Source organism: Halichoerus grypus, chromosome 14, assembly GCF_964656455.1.
Source record: "Halichoerus grypus chromosome 14, mHalGry1.hap1.1, whole genome shotgun sequence".
Classification (NCBI taxonomy): Eukaryota; Metazoa; Chordata; class Mammalia; order Carnivora; family Phocidae; genus Halichoerus; species Halichoerus grypus.
The window spans coordinates 24,849,061-24,872,079 of NC_135725.1; the positions used below are offsets into that span (position 1 = coordinate 24,849,061).

At 41.7% G+C, this 23,019-nt stretch overlaps 1 protein-coding gene and 1 non-coding gene across 2 annotated transcripts in view; both read right to left on the minus strand.

Moving 5' to 3' along the window:
* Positions 1 to 23,019, minus strand: part of SLC28A3 (solute carrier family 28 member 3) — a 53,116-nt gene that overhangs the window by 15,482 nt on the left and 14,615 nt on the right. The window contains exons 2-8 of the mRNA XM_036113476.2: positions 18,446 to 18,541; positions 9,039 to 9,121; positions 6,241 to 6,332; positions 5,250 to 5,439; positions 4,004 to 4,148; positions 2,643 to 2,756; positions 1,973 to 2,050 (exon numbers count right to left, since the gene is read on the minus strand). Of these exons, the coding sequence (XP_035969369.1) occupies positions 1,973 to 2,050; positions 2,643 to 2,756; positions 4,004 to 4,148; positions 5,250 to 5,439; positions 6,241 to 6,332; positions 9,039 to 9,121; positions 18,446 to 18,541 (798 nt within the window). The remainder of the gene's footprint in view (positions 1 to 1,972; positions 2,051 to 2,642; positions 2,757 to 4,003; positions 4,149 to 5,249; positions 5,440 to 6,240; positions 6,333 to 9,038; positions 9,122 to 18,445; positions 18,542 to 23,019) is intronic.
* Positions 17,102 to 17,208, minus strand: LOC118549216 (U6 spliceosomal RNA). The gene has a single exon (XR_004923991.1). It is a non-coding gene; the product is annotated as a U6 spliceosomal RNA (small nuclear RNA).

Sequence of the window (23,019 nt, forward strand, 5' to 3'; positions counted from 1 at the left end):
AACTATCATCAAAATCATCAGCAATGTCATTTTGAACTAAATGACACTTTAATCAGGCAGTGCCCCCCCCCCCCATTTACCTTCTCTTCTTTGAACTTGCTGTGGATAAGCTTGAGTATATTTCATAGGAAATTGACATTTTTTGTTTCTCTGCAATGATGAGCTTTTCTTACTGCAGCTTCTCAGAGAAGGAATGCAGTGTCAGGGGAATTCGTAATAACTAGATCAACAAACTGAAGGCCACTGACAGATATTCTTGAAGTTCTGATATTAAACAGCCTCATTAGCAGAGGATCCTGGTCAAAATTGAGTGTGAGTAGCCTCTCCGATCCTTATTTCTAGGGGCTACACAGATCAGATATAGCGCGGTAGGTGCTTACCCACACTGCCTCTCGTAAAGTAAGCACCCGTTCGTTTAGCTTTTAAAATATAATTATTTTACTTTTAGATTGTTTTTAATCACTAAAAAAAAAATAAATAAACTTGGGAAACTAGTTTGCTTCTGTGATAGCAGAGTTGTCTTTTTCTGGATCCTGTTTCCCTGATGCTATTTGGGTGCCTTTGAGGCAGCCTGTGTTTCCACAGTAAACAGTTTCTACCCTGCAGGGAACACACTTTGCTGTGGGCTGGGTCCCTCCACACCCCTACCCTTCCCCTCTGTACCCTTCCCCTCTGTTCCCCAGCTAAATGACCAGGGACAGGCTGCCACCAGAGGCATAGAATGACCGAGGACAATTTGTACAGGATCTAATTTAGAAAAATCTATTAATAATATATATTAAAAGACATTTTGTGCCATTATTCAGAGCTCAGTCACTTATGTGCTTTTATTGGCTTTAATGGGCAAGCAGAGCCTTCCTGAAAGCTTCGGGGAATTAAAGGAGCTTATCTCTTGAATGTTCCCACAGGGATTCTGCTTTGGCAGAAAGGATGGAGGCCCCTGCTCTGGGGAAGAGGGAGGAGCGTGGGTAGGAAATGTCTAAAGACACTGGTGCAGTCTGGGCAGCGAGTGATGCCTTCCTTGTGACTTTCTTTTTCCCAGTTCTGGGTTCAATTCGTGATATGAGGATATTTCTATCTCAGTTTGTAAACACTTGGCCTTTTGGAGCTGGCTTAGTCATCTCGGCACCAGAGCATCAAATAAGCAGTTAAAAAAAAAGAGCAATTAAAAAAAGGATTCAGCATAAATGTTGACCTAACTGAAGCCGGGGTGGTTTGGAGGTAAATTCAGAGTCCCTAAGTGAGAAAACAAGTTAGAAGTGTACGAACAATAACACCACAAAAAGAGAATGCTGAAGGAAAGGCCGAATTCATCTTTCTGCCTCATCAACAAGTATTTGTAGGGTCTTCACAGGGGAAAGCGAGCTTCCTGGGGCTTGTGGGAGTGCAGGGAGGCCAGCTTGCCTTTCCCCTGGAGCATAATGTCCCTCCTTTGGTTGGGAGAAGGCCCAGCCTCCAGGCCCGCTGTGCTGAAGGAAAGACAGGAAAGGTGTAGCATGGAGATGGCTCTGGAAGAAGAGAGGCTCATGTGGGTGAACAGCTGTCTCCTTCTGGGAGGTGGAGGGGGTTCCTGAGCACAGAGCTGTCACTGATCCCGGGCCTGATCAGTGGCCATATGCCTCCTCATTGCCAACTACCAAATGTTCCTTTCCCTGATGCCTCAGATACTATTGTCCCATATGATTTTTCAGAAGTATCTCAGGCAATGCTAGGAGCCCCCCCTCAAAAGTATTTGTATATTTCTGACTTCCTCTAGATGTTTCCCTCCATGCTATGGCAACAAAGTAAAATGTTTGCATTCTACTGACCTCAGAGAAAATCCGATAAATGCAAAAAGGCAGTGATGTGCTATCCACCTAGGACATGCCGGGCAGGTGTATATCTGGTTTCTGGTCAGTTTCTATCAGAATATCTACAAAGACGCAGAAGGTACTGAGAGGAAGGAACTACTTCGAAAGGGGATTTGGTTTACCTTAAATGCAAAGAAGTGGTCTGCATATTTCTCACCGAAGACAAATTCAGCACCAGTGTTAGTGTATTCCAAGAAGGTCTGAGTTAAAGGAAGGAAAAACAGACAATCATTACAACCACGGAGTTGGTGGTTAGAGTCCACAGGACCTCCCGGGCTCTGCGGAGGGGGAGCCCAGCAAACTTGCTGGTTAGACATGGCAGGTAAATTTTCGTAGCCTTCCCTGCTCCAGTGGATGGCGTGGAAGAATATTTTTGAACTATACCCGCATACAGATTTCTTGTCATTTTTGACGTTCAGTCTGACTCCAGGATGCTCGAGGAGGAGCCAGGTCTGTCAGTTTGTTCCGGCAAAGCCCTAGATGGCACGCAGGTGGTGCTAGTTAGCACTCGATACAAAGAAAGCCTGTTTCTCTGTTTGTGGAACCGTCTTAGAAGTGTGACCCCTCTGGGGCAGGACGAAAGGGACAGTCGGGATAGGGGAGTGATGCAGTGGATGATACGGGGGAGGGACAACTGTAATATTAATAAACTAGACAGATAAACGTGTTTACACAAACAAAAATGTGAGTCAACTCATGCAGATGAAGAAACCTATTTCTGACATGTCTTGAGGATTATATCCAAATGTCAGAAGCACTTATAAGCAAGATGTTCATTTGAACCCAACTTACCTGAACTTGTTGGCCCAACCAATTGAAAGCCGTAAATCCAGGGTCAGTCCTTAGGATTAAGAGACCGAGAAGAAACTGTAACCCAATTCCCCAAAAGACAGGCCTCCAGTAAACCTATGCGGAAAGATGAAGAGATAGAGCTTACTAGAAAATGAATGCTAAGCTCAGCATACACGCCCAGAGGGTCACTATTTCCTTGGAAGCTTCTCACACGTGGCCTATGATCCACCTTCTTTGGGAGGCCAAAGCAGTTGTGAGCAGAGAATCCCTTGACAGAATCATGACCCCAGATCTCAGGGTTGCATTCCTTCTTTCAAATCCCGAGTTTGAAGCCTTCAGTCCCTGGAGAGTAGGTAACCATTATATCATGATAAAATAACTTAGACACAAAGAGTAGTCTTAGAGGGGCCATTAAAGGAAGAAGGATCTGGTCCTCTTCATTGTGCTGTAAATGTTAGAGGCATATAATTATTTCCCCTCTCTGGAAAATGGAAAGGCAGAACATGGCTTCTCTCTGTGTGCCCAAGGTTTGTTAATCTGACAATTTGTAAGTGAATTAAGTGAAATTCCACCCTGTTGAGGGGCTCTCATTTCACTGTAAAAGGAGCCAATTAACTCTAATGCAGAGCCAGGGAGTGCAGCAGGAATGGACAATCATCTGCTTTCATTTTTGGTGCGGAGATGAGTGGGCTGCAAAGAACTGTGGGATCGGAGGCATAGAAACCAGTGAAGATGCTGACCCGAGATGGGAAAGCACTTTGGATCCTATTAGGTGACTTGTTTTTCTTGGGTCAACCTTTCAGAAAGCCAGTAAAGCCTTCTGGAGTTTGCCATTCTGAGTCGTGAGTGAAAGCTTCGATGTCTCCGAATTCTTGCCCATTTGATGGGTTACAGGCTGGCAGAATGAGAATGAGAATTGAATTCAGTGGGAACAAAACTGTTTAAGGACAGATTTTTGCAGTAAAATAACCTAACTTGCAAATAGAAATTTGATGAACTGCAGAATCCAGTGGTAGAATATTAGATTATTTACTGGCCTGGGGAAACCAGGATCAAAATAGATAAATTTTCTTTGTGTGTTTGACGGAGGGAGTTGGGGTACATGAGTAGAAATTGGACTTGGCAGGAGAGAACACCTCACTGGTGGTGTAACTGGCAAATTACTGAGAATGAAAAATGAGAGAGTACTAGTACTAAGAAAGCTCGGGAAGAAAGGCACCCTGGCCACTTAATATAGCATAACAAGGTAAGACAAATACTGAGTAACAGTGGAATTCTCTCACACTCATTATTTTGAGCAATTTAGACATGAGGGGGAAAAAAGGAGGGGAAAAGCTGAAAAGGATTGATTTCACACTTACTTTGGTTGGATACTTGGAAAATAGAAATATCAGGATAATGTACATTATGAGCCCACCGAAGGAAACCAGCTGCTGTTGGCCCAATTTGGCAGTGTCAAAGATCAGCCACAAAATAACTCCCAGGATCAGTAAGCTCCAAATCACCCTAAGAGAATCAGAAAGGAGGCATCAGCATCATTTGTTGCGCTAACCTGAAAATCTGGAGCAAGCTTAAACTAACAAACAAAAAATTTATTAAGAGTAGCATACCCTGGCAAGTTATGCTTCTAGAGATTGCACAGACCCTCTTTAGTTGTGGCTATAAAGGCAAATAGCCAAAAAAAAAAAAAAAAAAAAAAAAATTAAGCACTGCCTGAAGCACATTCTATAATTCTTGGGCTCTTCGCTGGTTCAAGGACATACCAAAGGGTTCAGAGATGAGAAAGGATGCTTTAGAGAGGGAAGACTGGTGATTTCTTTGAGAGATCTGCTAGGAGTCCTGACTTCTGTTTTAGGAGATGGGAGAGATTTTACCTTTCTTCCCTTTAGGGGAGAACTTGAAATGTGTTCTCTGAAGATGGGGGACTTCAGTTGAGCCTCAGAGAGCTAAGTTGGACTTCAGGATGGGTTCTGACTCCTTGGCAGATCCAGTGGGCATGACAAGTTTGACTCACAGCTTGGAGGGCAGAGCCAGAAGGCATGCTGTGTTGGGATTGCACAATCCTGTGTTATTAGGTCAAGGATTTGTGAACTTTCCTGGTACATCCCCTGTGAGCCATTCTGGGGAGAACCTGTCCTGTGTCCAATCCACTAGGGCCACCTGGAGGAAGAAGAGGTCCCACAGAAAGAGGCTGAGGGAAAAGCCCTGAGTGGTCACTCATAGGATATGGGGTCCTATAGGAAAGAGTCGGCTTTAATAATTCACAGGGTCTTCCTCTCAGAGAGGCCAGCTTCAGGCCCAGAGCAGAAAGCTGCCTCCCCAAGTCAGAACTGTCCCATCATTTGGACAACATTTTATCATTTAGTGGCACTTGAAATTAAAGCAGTTTGTAGGGACGTTTGAACATATCTTGAACGAGTCATTGCCCCATCTAGGCCTTGATTTCCTGTTTGTAAAATGAAGGCATTATAACAAGCATTATAACTCGGTTATTTCTTGTTTCAATAGCCCATAAATGAGGGAGCAATTTCAGAACACATTTTTGGAACAGTGTTGGAAAAGACTAACATCCCTCTCAAAAGCAACAAGAGGACTGGGTGCATTTACCACTTCATCCAGAACCAATGGCTGTTTAGGAGCCTTTTGCCAGGAGACAGGCACTCATCGATTCGATGCTCATATTTGGCCATAAAGTAATCCCAGACCACAAAGAAGATGGCGGCCACGGTGATCACAAAAAGGGGAAGGGCTCTCTGAAAGTTTAGCCTACAAGCTGCAGTCACCATTGCCAGGTAGCCTGTTGAGAAAGTGAGCACAGACATAGAACATCACCCACACCAAGCTGCCGACCAGCCTCCAGCACTGACATGGCTCAGCCAAGGGGAGGTTCAGTCAAGAAGCCACTGAATACAGAGTTGTGTGGCATTCGCTGCATGGCTTGAAAAGCCTAGAATACTAGCTGGCCCAGTACAGAGGAAGCTTTCAACCCTGCTGTTCCCTGTTTCAGCTATCTGAGCACCAACCAAGCCATTGACCTTGGAGGTGCAGTGATCCTCAATTAATGTCAGCGGACTTGGGTGCGAGGGTTCACATTTTATAGACAGGAGTGTTCTGCAAAATGGGCTGTGGAACCGTTTGATTTGGAGGGAGTCAATAGAGGGGACCTGCTCATCAGCAAAGAGGAATAGCCTACATGGCCCCAGGCTCCTGCTCACATTGTATTTGCATGAAGTGTGAATTGCTTAGATTGCCCCCTGCAATTAGGTTCCCACCTGGTGAGTATCACCATGTTTTCTAGTTACCTGGATTTGCATTAACCAACCCTTAAATCCATTACAACAACAAAGGCCGTAAGAGTAGGGGACCTAAATAATTAGCTGCTGGCTGCATAAACTGAACAGGGAAACAATCTGCATAGGCAACCCCAGTCGAGACCCACCACTTGGGGCTTCTTGATTATCCTCTCTGCTTCTCTGGATTCACCAAAGTCCGGGGGAACAGAAAGATTAGAAAGATTTATTTTCTCTCTACAGAAAACTAATATTTGGGGGATTCTCAAAAAAAGACGCTGGCATCCATCCTTCCATTCATTATTTACCTAGTAGTAAGATGCCCCAGATGATGTACCAAAGGGTGGTTTTGTGTTTCTTATAAAAATCACAAACCGTATCATACTTCCTTTCCAGATACCTGTAACAACACAAAAGCAGTGAGTTTCCGTAGTGTAGTGGTTATCACGTTCGCCTCACAACACAAAAGCAAAAAGGCAGGCAGAAGTAAACATCAAAAACATGAAATAAACTGACACACTGAGCTAGATGAGGCTTTGTAAATCAAGCAAGCAAACGAACAAATTGGCGAAGTGTATGTCCTACAAAATAGAAATGGGATACTCATCTCATTTAAGACTACAAGCAGCCATGGCTTGGATCAACTTTTGCTTCGTGGATGTGCCAAGCCCTGAGGGCTTACAGAAGTGCAGAAAACATGCTTCTGGAAACAGAGCAGGGGAGCTGGTAACTAAACAAAAGCCGAAAATAAATCATAAGATGAGAGTGTTTCTCACTGGACTCTGAGGGCCTCTGATAGCTTTTAAGCCACAGTTATGAAATGTTGATTTTAGAAACTCTCAGCCCTTCTGGTCTCACAGAGTTTGAGTGAGCGGGCTGTTCCCTGTGCCGGCTTACCGTAGGTTTTAGTGGGAGACTGACAGACTTCACTGGGTGCTTGAAATGTAAAGAAGGGTTTTGTGGAGTTCAGAGCTACCAGCCAGTAGGTTGTAATATAGCTTTCCAGAAAGTTCTGGCATTGTTGGCATGCCTTTGTTTCTGTCCAGAGCTTTGTTAGGGGGTGGTGGGTAGTGAGTGAGCAATATGTGCATCCGATCACTTCTGCTGGGGAGGACAGTGTCCATCAGCGAGTGAGTTTGGAGGGGCCTCAGGGCCATACACACAGTGACTGTCCTCTACTTTTCCTGGGGTGCTCCTGGTTCCCTCCATTCCTGCCATGAAATCTGGCTTCCCTGCATTCACCTCTTTCCTCAGTGCCCCTTCTAATGGAGACCTCTTCTCCCACTGGAGGAAGGAATTTATTCACACATTTAATCATTGCCACTTCTAGTTCCTAGAGGAGATTCCTCATCTCCAGGATCTCAAAGGACTCAACCCTGAGCTGGGACCTCCCCTCCACTTCTCCACCTTGCAGCAGCTATGCCTGTGTGTCCAAGTCTTGGCACCCCCTGCACGTTTCAGGTTAGAGCCCAAGCCCCTCACTCCTACAACACCTTGCATCTCCTCGGACAGAGGCATTCCTCTGTGCTTTACTCCTACTGTCTTCTTTGATCATATTTTGTGATGAAGTCTTGACTGGCTAACTTCCTGGAGAACAGATATGAGCCTGGTTGCACTAGGACCCTTGGAGATGAGGCTGCTTGATGGGTATTTGTTGAATTACCAGATAAATGAAGTGGTAGTGTGTGTTGCTTATCTGGAACAGTATTCTACCACTGTGGGTTGGGACCCATCAGTGGATTATGAAGAGCACAGTGCGGGACACCCTTCTTTAATAAGAAAGAATAGAATGTATGAGAGCATATCACACATAGTAATGATGAGTCTTACTTCATGAAAACTTTGATGTTATGTATGTTAGTGAATTAGAAATACTGATCCAGAAGATGTGGAGGAAATAAAAGTTCAGTAAAGACTAAGTTTTCATGGTTGAATTTAGGAAAGGTTGATGATCCATCATCTTCAATTTCTGATAGTGTTTCAAAGTGGCAGAGGTGGAGGGCAACATTGAATTGAGCACATTCATGTACTTTAGGTTGGATTCATCAGATTCTTTAATTGCACAGAATGTATGTGGTCCAAGACAGCAATCTCACACTGCATAAAGTAAAGTAGCTCGAAATAGAGGCTTCAGCCACTTGGTTATCTTGACTAGACCACTTCTGTCCTCCTGGTGATTGCTTCTATCCCATTAACATTAGGGGAAACCTGAGTACCTTTGCCCACCCAAGAGAATTTCTCAGCCCCTGGGGTCAGAGATCCATAAAGTAAAATGAAAGATGGAACTAAGCTCAGGTTTCTGAGGTAGTAAATATTTTGGATGGTGACAAGAGCTTTTAATCCTAATTCTCACCAACTCCAGAGATACCTTCTGATGCATAAAAACAAAGTTCCTCAGAGACATAGAAATTTAAATAAAATTTAAATGGGCATTCAGAAACTTGACAAATACTTGAGTGTTATGACAAACCAGACAATCTTGGACTAGGAATCAGAAGCTGAAATTGTTAAGTTAGCTTTGTTCCTCGTTAGCTGACTAACCTTGAGTAGGTCACTTCTCTGGTAGCTCTGTTTCCAGAAGCATGTTTTCTGCATTTCTTTGTTCCTCGCTAGCTGACTAACCTTGAGTAGGTCACTTCATTTTCCTGGTCCAAAAAATAAAGAAAACAGTTTGCCTCTCTTACCTCATGGGGCAATAAGGAGTTGGAATACCTTCAGGATACTACAACGTAAGAGCAAGTTTGTTGGGACTTAATGTGGATTGGGTTTTGAGAAATCAATTGCTTATTGATTGACATTGAGAAGATGAATTAACTACTTTTGCATGGACTGGAGCAATTAGTTGGTAATTTATGCCTTTAATTAGAAGACTGTCCTGGATATTGGGTTCCTAAGATATCAGCAGTTTGAATTTACCACGGTGATTATCATAGAGCATTAATTTTTCTGAAAATGGTGTTGGGTGGGTAGTAGGGAAGGGGGGTGGTGGTAGTGGTGGTAATAGATAATAAATAATAATAAATGTTTAAAATTAAATGAGGATAAAACAAAGTGGCAAAACCAAATAGGAGGTCAGTATGGTTACTTCTCTGGTTTGAACCTGTACCCTTTTTGATGTGTCTCTGGATCATCCTCCTCATCTTCTTTGTTTCTTAAAGAATCCTGCTCCATGGTGACTTGCTCTTCATCCTGGAAATCAAACGTTGCAGCAGAGATGGAATAATGAGAATCCAGGGAATAATGGACCCTCATCTCTTTTGCTCAGAATTTTGGCAAAGGACTGACAAAAGCTCTTTTAAAATTATTATGCAAGAAGATAGCTCCTATTATCTACTTCTGCAGACATTTTCCCCTTTATCACAAAAAATCCAGATCACACTTCTCTCACCTTTTTCTTCCAAAGGAGCTTTTGGGGTTTCCTCTTTTTCTTTAGGGAATAGGCTTATATCTCTACTTTTTGCTCCTGTCTCTACTGCAGTCATTCAACCCCTGCTCTGTTTTCAGGCATGAGCTAAATGAACTTAATATTAGAGGCTGCATAAATCTCCTTTTTTTAGCATTTTAATATTTTATTAACATATAATGTATTATTTGTTTCAGGGGTACAGGTCTGTGATTCATCAGTCTTACACAATTCACAGCACTCACCATAGCACATACCCTTCCCAGTGTCCATCACCTAGCCACCCCATCCCTCCCACCCCCCTCCACTCCAGCAACCCTCAGTTTGTTTCCTGAGATTGAGAGTCTCTTATGGTTTGTCTTCCTCTCTGGTTTCATCTTGTTTCCTTTTTCCCTCCCTTCTCCTATGATCCTGTCTTGTTTCTCCAATTCCTCATATCAGTGAGATCATATGATAATTGTCTTTCTCTGATTGACTTATTTAGCTTATCATAATACCCTCTAATTCCATCCACATCATTGCAAATGGCAAGATTTCAGGTTTTTTGGATGGCTGCATAATATTCCATTGTGTGTGTGTGTGTGTGTGTGTGTGTGTGTGTATCACATCTTCTTTATTCATTCATCTGTTGATGGACATCTGGGCTCTTTCCATAGTTTGGCTATTGTGGACATTTCTGCTATAAATATTGGGGTGCGCGTACCCCTTCAGATCCTTACATTTGTATCTTTGGGGTAAATACCCAGTAGTGCAATTGCTGGTCATAGGGTAGCTCCATTTTCAACTTTTTGAGGAACCTCCATACTGTTTTCCAGAGTGGCTGCACCAGCTTGCATTCCCACCAACAGTGTAGGAGGGTTCCCCTTTCTCCACATCCCCACCAACATCTGTCGTTTCCTGACTTGTTAATTTTAGCCATTCTGACTGGTGTGAGGGGGTATCTCATTGAGGTTTTGATTTGGATTTCCCTGATGCCAAGTGATGTTGAGCACTTTTTCATGTGTCTGTTGGCCATTTAGATATCTTCTTTGCAGAAATGTCTGTTCATGTCTTCTGCCCATTTCTTGATTGGATCATTTGTTCTTTGGGTGTTGAGTTTAAGAAGTTCTTTATAGATTTTGGATACTAGCCCTTTATCTAATATGTCATTTGCAAATATTTTCTCCCATTCTTTCGGTTGTCTTTTGGTTTTGTTGACTGTTTCCTTTGCTGTGCAAAAGCTTTTTATCTTGATGAAGTCCCAATAGTTCATTTTTGCCCTTGCTTCCCTTGCCTTTGATGATGTGTCTAGGAAGAAGTTGCTGCAACTGAGGTCGAAGAGGTTGCTGCCTGTGTTCTCCTTTAGGATGTTGATGGACTCCTGTCTCACATTTAGGTCTTTCAACCATTTTGAGTCTATTTTTGTGTGTGGTGTAAGGAAATGGTCCAGTTTCATTCTTCTGCATGTGGCTGTCCAATTTTCCCAAAACCATTTGTTGAAGAGACTGTCTTTTTTCCATTGGACACTCTTTCCTGCTTTGTCAAAGATTAGTTGACCATAGAGTTGAGGGTCCATTTCTGGGCTCTCTATTCTGTTCCATTGATCTATGTGTCTGTTTTTGTGCCAGTACCATACTGTCTTGATGATGACAGCTTTGTAATAGTGCTTAAAGTCCGGAATTGTGATGCCACCAGCTTTGCTTTTCTTTTTCAACATTCCTCTGGCTATTTGGAGTCTTTTCTGGTTCCATACAAATTTTAGGTTTATTTGTTCCATTTCTTTGAAAAAAGTGGATAGTATTTTTTTTTTTTAATTTTATTTATTTATTTGCCAGAGAGAGACACAGCGAGAGAGGGAACACAAGCAGGGGGAGTGGGAGAGGGAGAAGCAGGCTTCCCGCGGAGCAGGGAGCCCGATGCGGGGCTCGATCCCAGGACCCTGGGACCATGACCTGAGCCGAAGGCAGACGCTTAACGACTGAGCCACCCAGGCGCCCCTAAAAAAGTGGATAGTATTTTGATAGAGATTGCATTAAATGTGTAGATTGCTCTAGGTAGCATAGACATTTTCACAATATTTGTTCTTCCAATCATTGAGCATGGAATGTTTTTCCATTTCTTTGTGACTTCCTCAATTTCTTTCATGAGTATTCTATAGTTTTCTGAGTACAGATCCTTTGCCTCTTTGGTTAGATTTATTCCTAGATATCTTATGGTTTTGAGTGCAATTGTAAATGGGATTGACTCCTTAATTTCTCTTTCTTCTGTCTTGTTGGTGTATAGAAGTGCCACTGATTTCTGTGGGTTGATTTTATATCCTGCCACATTACTGAATTCCTGTATGAGTTCTAGCAGTTTTGGGGTGGAGTCTTTTGGGTTTTCCACATAAAGTATCATATCATCTGCAAACAGTGAGAGTTTGACTTCTTCTTTGCCAATTCCAGTGCCTTTTATTTCTTTTTGTTGTCTGATTGCTGTGGCTAGGACTTCTAATACTATGTTGAATAGCAGTGGTGATAGTGGACATCCCTGCCACATTCCTGACCTTAGGGGGAAAGCTCTCAGTTTTTCCCCATTGAGAATGGATACTTGCTGTGGGTTTTCATAGATGGCTTTTATGGTATTGAGGTATGTATCCTCTATCCCTATACTCTGAAGAGTTTTGATCAAGAAAGGATGCCGTACTTTGTCAAATGCTTTTTCTGCATCTATTGAGAGGATCATATGATTCTTGTTCTTTCTTTTATTAATGTATTGTATCACATTGATTGATTTGCAGTTGTTGAACCAACCTTGCAGCCCAGGAATAAATCCCACTTGGTCATGGTGAATAATCCTTTTAATGTACTGTTGGATCCTATTGGCTAGTATTTTGGTGAGAATTTTTGCATCCATGTTCATCAGGGATATTGGTCCATAATTCTCCTTTTTGATGGGGTCTTTGTCTGGTTTTGGGATCAAGGTAATGGTGGCCTCATAAAATGAGTTTGGAAGTTTTCCTTCCATTTCTATTTTTTGGAACCGTTTCAGAAGAATAGGTATTAATTCTTCTTAAAATGTTTGGTAGAATTCCCCTGGGAAGCCATCTGGCCCTGGGCTCTTGTTTGTTGGGAGATTTTTGATTACTGCTTCAATTTCCTTAGTGGTTATGGGTCTGTTCAGGTTTTCTATTTCTTCCTGGTTCAGTTTTGGTAGTTTATGTCTCTAGGAATGCATCCATTTCTTCCAGGTTATCTAATTTGCTGTCATAGAGTTGCTCATAATATGTTCTTATAATTGTTTGTATTTCTTTGGTGTTGGTTGTAATCTCTCCTCTTTCATTCATGATTTTGTTGATTTGGGCCCTTTCTCTTTTCTTTTTGGTAAGTCTGGCCAGGGGTTTATCAATCTTATTAATTCTTTCAAAGAACCAGCTCCTCATTTTGTTGATCTCTTCTACTGTTCTTTTGGTTTCTATTTCATTGATTTCTGCTCTGATCTTTATTATTTCTCTTCTCCTGCTGGGTTTAGGCATCTATTCTTCTCTGGACAAAATGACAAAACGGAAGAACTCACCTCAAAAAAAAGAACAAGAGGCAGTACTGACTGCCAGAGACCCAATCAATATGGACATTAGTAAGATGTCAGAACTGAGTTGAAAATGACGATTATAGGGCGCCTGGGTGGCTCAGTCAGTTAAGCGTCTTGCCTTCAGCTCAGGTCATGATCCCAGAGTCCTAGGATCGAGTCCCTCTTTGGGCTCCTTGCTCACTGGGGAGCCTGCTTCTCCATCTGCCCCTCCCCCTGCTCCTGCTTACTCTCTCTCTCTCAAATAAATAAATAAATAAATAAATAAAAAACTGAACAAAATGACGATTATAAAAATACTAGCTGGGCTTGAAGAAAGCATAGAAGATCCTAGAGAATCCATTTCTGGAGAAATAAAAGAACTAAACTCTAACCAAGTCAAAATAAAAAAGGCTATTAATGAGGTGCAATTAAAAAAATGGAGGCTCTAACTGCTAGGATAAATGAGGCAGAAGAGAGAATCAGTGATATAGAAGACCAAATGATGGAGAATAAAGAAGCTGAGAAAAAGAGAGATAAACAACTACTGGATCACAAGGGGAGAATTTGAGAGATAAGTGGTACCGTAAGATGAAACAATATTAGAATAATTGGGGCCCCAGAAGAAAAAGAAAGAGAGAGAGGGGAAGAAGGTATATTGGAGCAAATTATAGTGGAGAACTTCCCTAATTTGGGGAAGGAAACACGCATCAAAATCCAGGAGGCACAGAGAACTCCCCTCAAAATCAATAAAAATAGGTCAACACCCCGACATCTAATAGTAAAACAAGTCTCAGAGACAAAGAGAAAATCCTGAAAGCAGCTCAGGACAAGAGGTCTGTAACCTACAATGGTGGAAACATTAGATTGGCAGCAGACCTATCCACAGAGACCTGGCAGGCCAGAAAGGACTGGCATGATATATTCAGAGCACTAAATGAGAAAAATATGCAGCCAAGAATACTATATCCAGCTAGGCTGTCACTGAAAATAGAAGGAGAGATAAAAAGCTTCCAGGACAAACAAAAACTAAAAGAATTTGCAAACACGAAACCAGCCCTACAAGAAATATTGAAAGGGGTCCTCTAAGCAAAGAGAGAGCCTAAAAGTAACATAGACCAGAAAGGAACAGAGACAATATACAGTAACAGTCACCTTACAGGCAATACAGTGGCACTAAATTCATATTTTTCAATAGTTACCCTGAATGTAAATGGGCTAAATGCCCCAATCAAAAGATATAGGGTATCAGACTGAATAAAAAAACAAGACCCATCGATATGCTGTCTGCAAGAGACTAATTTTAGACCCAAAGACACCTCCAGATTTAACATGAGGGGGTGGAAAGCCATTTATCATGCTAATAGATATCAAAAGAAAGCTGGAGTGGCAATCTTTATATCAGACAAATTAGATTTTAAACCAAACACTATAATAAGAGATGAGGAAGGACACTATATCCTACCTAAAGAGTCTGTCCAACAAGAAGATCTAACAATTTTATATATCTATGCCCCTAACATGGGAGCAGCCAATTATATAAGCCAATTAATAACAAAAGCAAAGAAACACATTGACAACAATACAATAATAGTAGGGGACTTTAACACCCCCCTCACTGAAATGGGCAGATCATCTAAGCAAAAGATCAACAAGGAAATAAAAACTTTAAATGACACACTGGACCAAATGGACTTCACAGATATATTCAGAACATTCCATCCCAAAGCAACAGAATACACATTCTTCTATAGTGCCCATGGAACATTCTCCAGAATAGATCACATCCTAGGTCATAAATCAGGTCTCAACTGGTACCAAAAGATTGGGATCATTCCCTGCATATTTTCGGACCACAATGCTTTGAAACTAGAACTCAGTCACGAGGAAAGTCAGAAAGAACTCAAATACCTGGACGCTAAAGAGTATCCCAATAAAGAATGAATGGGTCAACCAGGAAATTAAAGAAGAATTAAAAAAATTCATGGAAACCAATGAAAATGAAAACAACTGTTCAAAATCTTTAGGATGCAGCAAAGGTGGTCCTAAGAGGAAAGTATATAGCAATACAAGCCTTTCTTAAGAAACAAGAAAGGTCTCAAATACACAACCTAACCCTACACCTAAATCTCCTTTTATACTCTGCCAGCCCTGGTTTCCAAAGGACTAAGACCAAGGCTGGTTTATTTTCCTGGCAGGCTAAGGCTTGGTCTGCAGATGTGAGCACGAGCCCAGTATCTTCAAGAGCTGATAAGCTTTCCCTTGGGAACTAGGGTCCTTCTATCAGTGGGCTAAAGTTTGGATGCATTTCCCTTTCTCAGTGAACCCTTGCTCTATTTAATGGAGTGAAGTATATACCTGGGCTATCTTTCTATGTGCAACTCAAACTTTTAAATATCCACGACCCATTCTGTTCTCAGGATAGCATAGAGGATTTCCTGCCTCCATTTTGCAATAATGTTTCAAATAGGTCCAGCTATTGTAAGCATGGCAAGGGAGGATGACAAGGAAGTATGCAGACGTGGAGCAGTTTTGAACGTGCTGTAAGAGGGATAATGCCATATCTCAGCTTTTATTTTCTGTCATATCCCAGGTAGCCAGTGATTCTCTGTACTTTGCGAGAACTCAGAAATAAGTCATAAGCGGGGCAGTCTGTTAAGTGTCTGACTCTTAATTTTGGCTCAGGTCGTGAGACTGACCCCTGCATCGGGCTCTGCACTGGGCATGGAGCCTGCTTAAGATTCTGTCTCTCCCTTTAGCCACCCCCCTCTCTAAAAATAATAATAAAATAAAATAAATTAAGTCATAAGCATGTCTCCGAGCTGAAAGGATTCTCAAAGATCATATAGTCCTTTGATGCCAAATTCCATTATATGTTTCATTTAGACTACCTTCATTTTCTGGGCTGGATCCAAGGAATTAGGAAGGTGGAGGGTAATAGAAAAAGAGGCCAGTGGAGTCCAAGCTGCAGCTGTTGAGGACAGGGGTATACAGGAGCCTTATTCATTTCATTCCCATCTAACACCTAGCTTAGCCAATATGTTAAAGTTTGACAAATATTTGATTTAAATAATCATAATTATTATTTTCTTACAGTGAAATTTGAAGTTACCTACTGCCTATGGAATGTCTGGCATTAACTGTTCTTTTTTTTCCCCCAAACAGTTCCCATCTTTATTTATTTGTTTGTTTGTTTTTACGTGTCAGATTGGTACACTTTTTTCTTTAAAAAATTTTAATTTTAATAAAATTAACATACAGTTTTATATTAATTTCAGGTGTACAATATAGTCTTCAACAATTCTCTACATGATTCAGTGCTCATCATATGAGTGTGCTCTTAATCCCCTTCCCCTAGTTCACCTCCCCCCCCCATCCACCTCCCCTCTGGTAACCATCTCTCTCTAGTTAAGTCTGTTTTTTGGTTTATCTCTTTTCTTCTTTGTTCATTTGTTTTGTTTCTTAAATTCCACATATCAGTGAGATCATATAGTATTTGTCTTTCTCCGACTGACTTATTCCAGTTGGCATTATACTCTCTAGATCCATCCATGTTGTTGCAAATTTCAAGATTTCATTCTTTTTTATAGCCCAATAATATTCATATATATATATATATATATATATATATATATATCTCACCTCTTCTTTATCCATTCATCTATCAATGGATACTTGGGCTGCTTCCACAGTTTGGCTATTGTAGATAATGCTGCAATAAACATAAGGGTGCATGTATCCCTATGTATTCTTTGGGTAAATACCCAATGGTGCAATTACAGGATCACAGGGTAGTTCTATTTTTAAAGTTTTGAGGAACCTCCATATTCTTTTCCACAGTGGCTGCACCAGTTTGCATTCCCACCAACAGTGCACGAGGGTTCCTTTATCTCCCCATCTTCTTTAAAATTTTAATTAATTATTAATTAATTTCCTTATTTATTTATTTAGTTCAGTTAGCCAGCATATAGCACATCATTAGTTTTTGATGTAGTGTTCAACGATTCATTATTTCTCCCCATCTTTTCCAACACTTGTCATTTCTTGTGTTTTTGATTTTAGCCATTCTGACAGGTATGCAGTAATATTTCATTGTGGTTTTGATTTGCATTCAAATGATGATGTTGAGTGATGTTGAGCATCTTTTCATGGGTCTGTTGGCCATCTGGATGTCTTCTTTGAAGAAATGTCTATTCATGTCTTCTGCCCATTTTTTAACTGGCTTATGGTTTTTTGGTGTTAAAAATATGGAATGCTTCACAAATAGGCATGTCATCCTTGTCCAGGGGCCATGCTAATCTTCTTTCTGTCGTTCCAGTTTTAGTATATGTGCTGCCAAAGTGAGTACCTGTCTCCATCTTTAAACAAACCAAAACTGACAATAACAACAACAAAATCTTCTTGACCCCATAGTCATGGGACATCTACCCACCCTCCTTCCCTTCACAGCCAAACGACTTGAAAGAATTGCCTTTACTTTTAGCGGCCCTCACATCCTACTCACTCAGACTTCTACTGAGATGACTGCTGCCAAGGTCATCCAAGGACTGTTGTTGCCAAATCCAGTGGCTCCTCCTTGCTCTTTATATTCTTATTTATAACAGTAAAGTATTTAATTTTTTTTGTTTTTGATTGTTTTTTGAAACAATAAAAAAAAAGACTTCATTTTTTAAAGAGCAGTTTCAGGTTCCCAGCAAAACTGAGGGGAAAGTAGAAATTTCCCGTGTACCTGCTGCCCCTGCTCATGCGTAGCTTCTCCCGTTAGCACCATCTTCTACCAGAGTGGTACATTTGTTGCAATTGATGAACGTACATGGCCCATGACATGGGCACGTGGATGTATATTTGCCTTAAAAGGCCATATTTTAAGATGTTAGGCACTGATTTTTTTCTGGAATTATATAGGTAATTTTTTTTTTTTATCTTCCAAAGTTTGCTACAATAATTTCCCACATTTTCTACTTCAAACAAGTTATTCTTTTTATCATGAGAATAACTCCCTCCAATAAATGGCTTGATAGTCGGCACCCAGAATTACCAAAAAAAAAGGATGGTCTACATGGATAATCTGCTGGATTTTTAGCAGCAGAAGGCTTTCTTCAAATGAGCTCCTACCCAGAATTAAATATATATATATAAAAAATATAAGTGGCCTTGTGACAGAGTGCCTCAGTCTGCTGTAAACTTAGGTGTCCCTGGGGAACCCTAGGGCATGATGGACAGTTTTAGAACCATATCTTAGAACCTTCCTCATCTGCCTCACTTGCTTTAAAATTGAGATGCTTTGGTTTAAGCCAGTGCTTTTTGCTTTAGGATGGAGCCTGGAATCTGTACTAGTGAAGTGTCCAGAGAAAGCCTACATACTCTCCCCAGCAGAAAACTCTGGGGACAGGTGTATCAACACAAGATCTCTTTGTTTGAGCATGTGTGTTTTCTTCATGACTCTGCCTTACACATCCTAATTACCATTTAATTCATTCCTCTGAGTGCCAGCTGAGCGCCCACTTTCTGTCCCCACAGCTCTCAGTCCTTGTTGCACAGCGGTTACCATGGTAATAGATTCACTCGAACCATCACCGGAGTACCTGCTTGGCGGTTTTGTGTTCTCTGTTCTGCGCAACTCTACACCTTAGCGAGTTGTTTCCAGATGTGTTCTGGCTTTCATCAAAGTCATCTTCATTCTAAGAAAAAAGTACAGATTGCAAAAATACAATTTCAGAACCAAAAAACCCAAATGTTATTTCAAGAAACAGGACCTAGAAGACTTTTGAGGGATGGGGTGGCAAAGATGAGGTGTTCAGATGCGTCAGCTGAATAAAGAAAGAACCAGTGAATCTTGGGCTCAGAAGGAGACAGATGATTTCTGGTTTGCTCTGCTCTGATAGAGGGAATGGTGTGGTCCAACCTGAGAAAGAGAGAGAGGAGGACCAGGCGTCCCCATCTAAGTCATGTGACTTTAAATAAGCAGAGTTGAGACTAGGGTGTGTCACATAACACAGGCTTCCAATATATAAAATAAAGCAAAATGTAGTCCAGATAGTTTTCTTCTTAGATGTTGGATTTTGAGATGCTAAAATGTGTTTTGTTTAGTTTAAAGCAACCTCTGGTAGTAATGAGAATAAGAAAAATGCCTTCTTTTGTCAGGCTGTGGTGATTTTACTTTAAGGAAGTGAGTAAGCTGTGTTCTTGGAGGAATGTCCTCGCCCCTGAGCGGCTGTTCTGAGATGTGACAGACACCTGGCTCATTTCTCTTTTACCTTTTGGGGTGGGGGGGGCGGGGTCCAGTCTTTCTCCCATCTCATCCCAGCTTGCCTTCCTCAGTTACTTCATTCCAAGTAAGGCAACAAGATAGATAAACCGTGTCAGGTAGGTCCCTATAGCTTTTCAGGAAATGTCCTCTGCTAGGCCTGTCGGCTGTGACCTTGTCTTTGAAAGAACAAGTGTATGACTTTGATTTTAACTTTAGATCTCTGACTGGCCCCAAGGAGCTATAAAAGAATGACAGTTCTGACCTAGGTTGCATTTTCTATCTATCGAAACACGAGAGCGTATAAAGCATGAATAAAATCTAACTTCCAGCACACGCTTGATTTATGCATGAAAGTCTTGTTGCCATACTGACCTTTTGGTTACGGCTGTATATCTTACTTTAGCACAGTCCTCCACACGTAGGAGATGCTAACAATTCTTTGTTGGGTGAATGAACCACAGTGATTTTAATGTTGCATTAACGGGTGTGGCCATGCGGTACATCTGATTATTTGGTAACAAATACAGTAGGGGGCGCTGTATACAGTATGGCAAGATGACAAAAGTGTTGCTAATTGCAGAAGCTGGCTGGTGGCCACTTAGGGACTCATTTTACGAATCTCGCTTTCATGGACGCTGAAAATTTCCTTAACAAAAAGTTAAAAATAAAACTCAGCATGAGTTGATGGAAATACAAGACACAGGTAAATGAGGGGGCTGGTCTTCGGGTTCCCTAATTACATGTGTGATGCTGGGTAGGTCACATCTTCTCAGCCCCAGTCTACCCATTTATACCACAGTTTCGATTGTGTGTTCTTGTGATCTCTTCCAGAATCCTGACATTTTCTGGTTCCAGGAGGAGCGGCCCAACCTTCCTGGTAATTCCTGCTAATTCTTGATTATTCCTGCCACCTGGTGGCAGAATCTGAAACTTATGGAGCACAAGGAAGGGGCCTGCCTTTTTCAAGTTCATGCAAGAGGAAGGGATATGTGTGTGTGTGTGTGTGTTTGTGTGTGTGTGTGTGTGTGTTTGGGGGTGGGGTAAAGTAGGCGGAAGTGGTGACAAGGGCACTCCTGGATGTATTTTGTAACATGTAATGGGATTATTTTACCCCTAGTAGAGTGTACACCTTGGCTTTTTAACATGTTCAGGAAGAACAATGTTTCCCATCGGAGGATTTTCCAACAGGAATAATGGGGGTATTGTGGGTGTTGATTGGTGCTGGAAAAATAACCCTTGAGACATTGCTTGGCTTTGTTTTATCGCTTATTTTCAAATTGGAGTCCTAGGGCCTGAATGGGTGGTCCATAATTACTCCTTAACTCCTTGTTTCTTTACACCTACTTAGCAATTCAGATTAAGTAGATACATTAGTACAGATGACTACATACCTTAGGGCACTGAACTACAACCAATATTGTGTTCTAAATGCAAGCTTGTCACTCCACTGAGTGGGTGACAACGTTGTGGTGTTGTGTATGAGTATTTCTAAGCAGCCACTTAATTTCTCTAGTTAGTGTTATTTGCTGGGTGTACTCAATTCTGGCTTGAGATCCTCCGAAGGGCAGATTATTGAGCCTGGAGTCCCTTGTGCCTGAGCTTCGATCCTGCACTTTCCATGCTGCTCAAGCAACTACAGATTTCCAGGGGGTGTTGCGGGGAGTACAGATCAACAGAGGTTTTCTTTCTTTCTTTCTTTCTTTCTTTCTTATTAATATTCGTATTCCTTTCATTCAGTTTCTAGACCATACAATTTCTAAAACATAAGAAATTACTGAAACCATTCCCCCCATCTATTTGGGTATTTCCCTTCTATAGGATTATAGCTGAACATATAGCCACCCCAAAAAGAGGCTGCATTTCCACCTCTAACTAGATTCTGGCCAATTGAAATATAAATAGATGTGGTGCCCTGAGTGGGGCAGCTCGGGAATGTCCCTTAAGAGATGGCTGGTGCTCCTTGTTCCTTTCATTTTTCCCTATGTCCTGCTGCCTTGTGTGTGGTTGGTTCCAGCTGGGCCATGAATGCCAGGGTCCCCTCCTGGGGATGTCAGAGGGGTGAGTTGCAGGGCACTTGGGGCTCTGCAAACCTTGAGTAGGTGCTTCCACTCCAGTTCTGTACTACCCATGTCCTGCCTTTTATCTGCTGGAAATAAGCTTCTCCCTTGTTACTTTTGGTTTTTGCTTTTCTTTGCACCTGCATTGATATAATATGTAGTAGTTACAAGACACAGGATTAAACTCTTTAAAGTCCTGCGTTCTCCATTTTGACAGATGAAGAAACTAAGGCAAAGCTAAGTGGATTGCATGACTCAGGTTATACAACCAGAATAACTGGGATGGGACCTGAACTCACTGTCCAACCCAAACTGTACCATGCCTGTAGTGTTTGGACCTTGGGCCAGGACACTTTGGCCTCAGGAATATCTAAAAAGATAGCGGTACACTTTCAGATTAAATTCCCCTTCTATCAAGAAGACCTGATTTGAACTCTATAGATATTAAAAGACCAGTCAGAATGGCTAGAATAAAAAAGATAAGACATAAGAAGTGTTGGCAAGGATGTGGAGAAAAAGGAACCCTCGTGCACTGTTGGTGGGGATGCAAATTGGTGCAGCCGCTCTGGAAGACAGTATAGAAGTTCCTCAAAAAATTAAAAACAGAACTACCATAGGATCCATAAATTCCACCTCTGGATATTTATCTGAAGAAAACAAAAACTCAAGAAAACACGTGCACCTCCATGTTTACTGCAGCATTATTCACAATAGCCAAGACATGGAAGCAGCTAAGTGTCCATCAATAGATGAATAGATAAAGAAGATGGGGTCTATATCGATAGCAAATGGAATATCACACAGCCATAAAAAAGGATGAGATCGTGCCATTTGGGACAACATGGATGGACCTAGAGGGTATTATGCTAGTGAAATAAGTCAGGCAGAGAAAGACGAATACTGTATGATTTCATTTATATGTGGAATCAAAAAAACCCCACAAATAAATAAATAAACAAAAAGCAGAATCAGACCCATAAATACAGAGAACAAACTGCCGGTTGCCAGAGGGGAGAGGGTGGGGGAATGGATGAAACAGGTGAAGAGGAGGGGGAGACATAGGCTTCCAGTTATGGAATGAATAAGTCACAGGCGAAGGGTACAGCATAGGGTCAATGGTATTATAATAGCATTGTATGGCAACAGATGATAGCTACACTTGTGAGCATAGCATGGTACAGAAACTTGCAGAATCCCTATGTTGTACACCCGAAACTAGTGTAACGGTGTGTATCATTGTGTTACATTGTGTACACTCAAAAAAGAAAACACCCCAGCCAGATAGTAATGGCAGAGGTGCTGAAAGATTCCTGAAATGCTTATGGCCACTTTTCTTTTCTTTTCTTTTCTTTTTTTTAAAAGATTTTATTTATTTATTTGACAGAGAGATACAGCGAGAAAGGGACACAAGCAGGGGTAGGGTCAGAGGGAGAAGCAGGCTTCCTGCCGAGCAGGGAGCCCGATGCGGGGCTCAATCCCAGGACCCTGGGACCATGACCTGAGCCGAAGGCAGACGTTTAACGACTGAGCCACCCAGGCGCCCCTGGCCACTTTTCAACTATATCTAGGCTTCGGTCATTTCTCAAACAGGATAGTGGGCCTCCCACCCTACAGACTGGTTTTAAGTAGATGCTCTCCTTTGATAGCAGGAGTGGGCCCTCCTGCATTTGTGGACAAGTCTTGTCTCCATGATTAGTCTGGCGCTTTCTCTTGCAACCGTGTCTGCTCCGCTAACTTGGTCTCTCCCTCCCACGGTGGCCCTGATTCTACCATGTGGCTTCCATTTCTCAGTTTTTGTGGTTGGGGTTTCTCTGCTGCAGACTGTTTCCCTGTGCCGGGGAGCCTTTCTTCA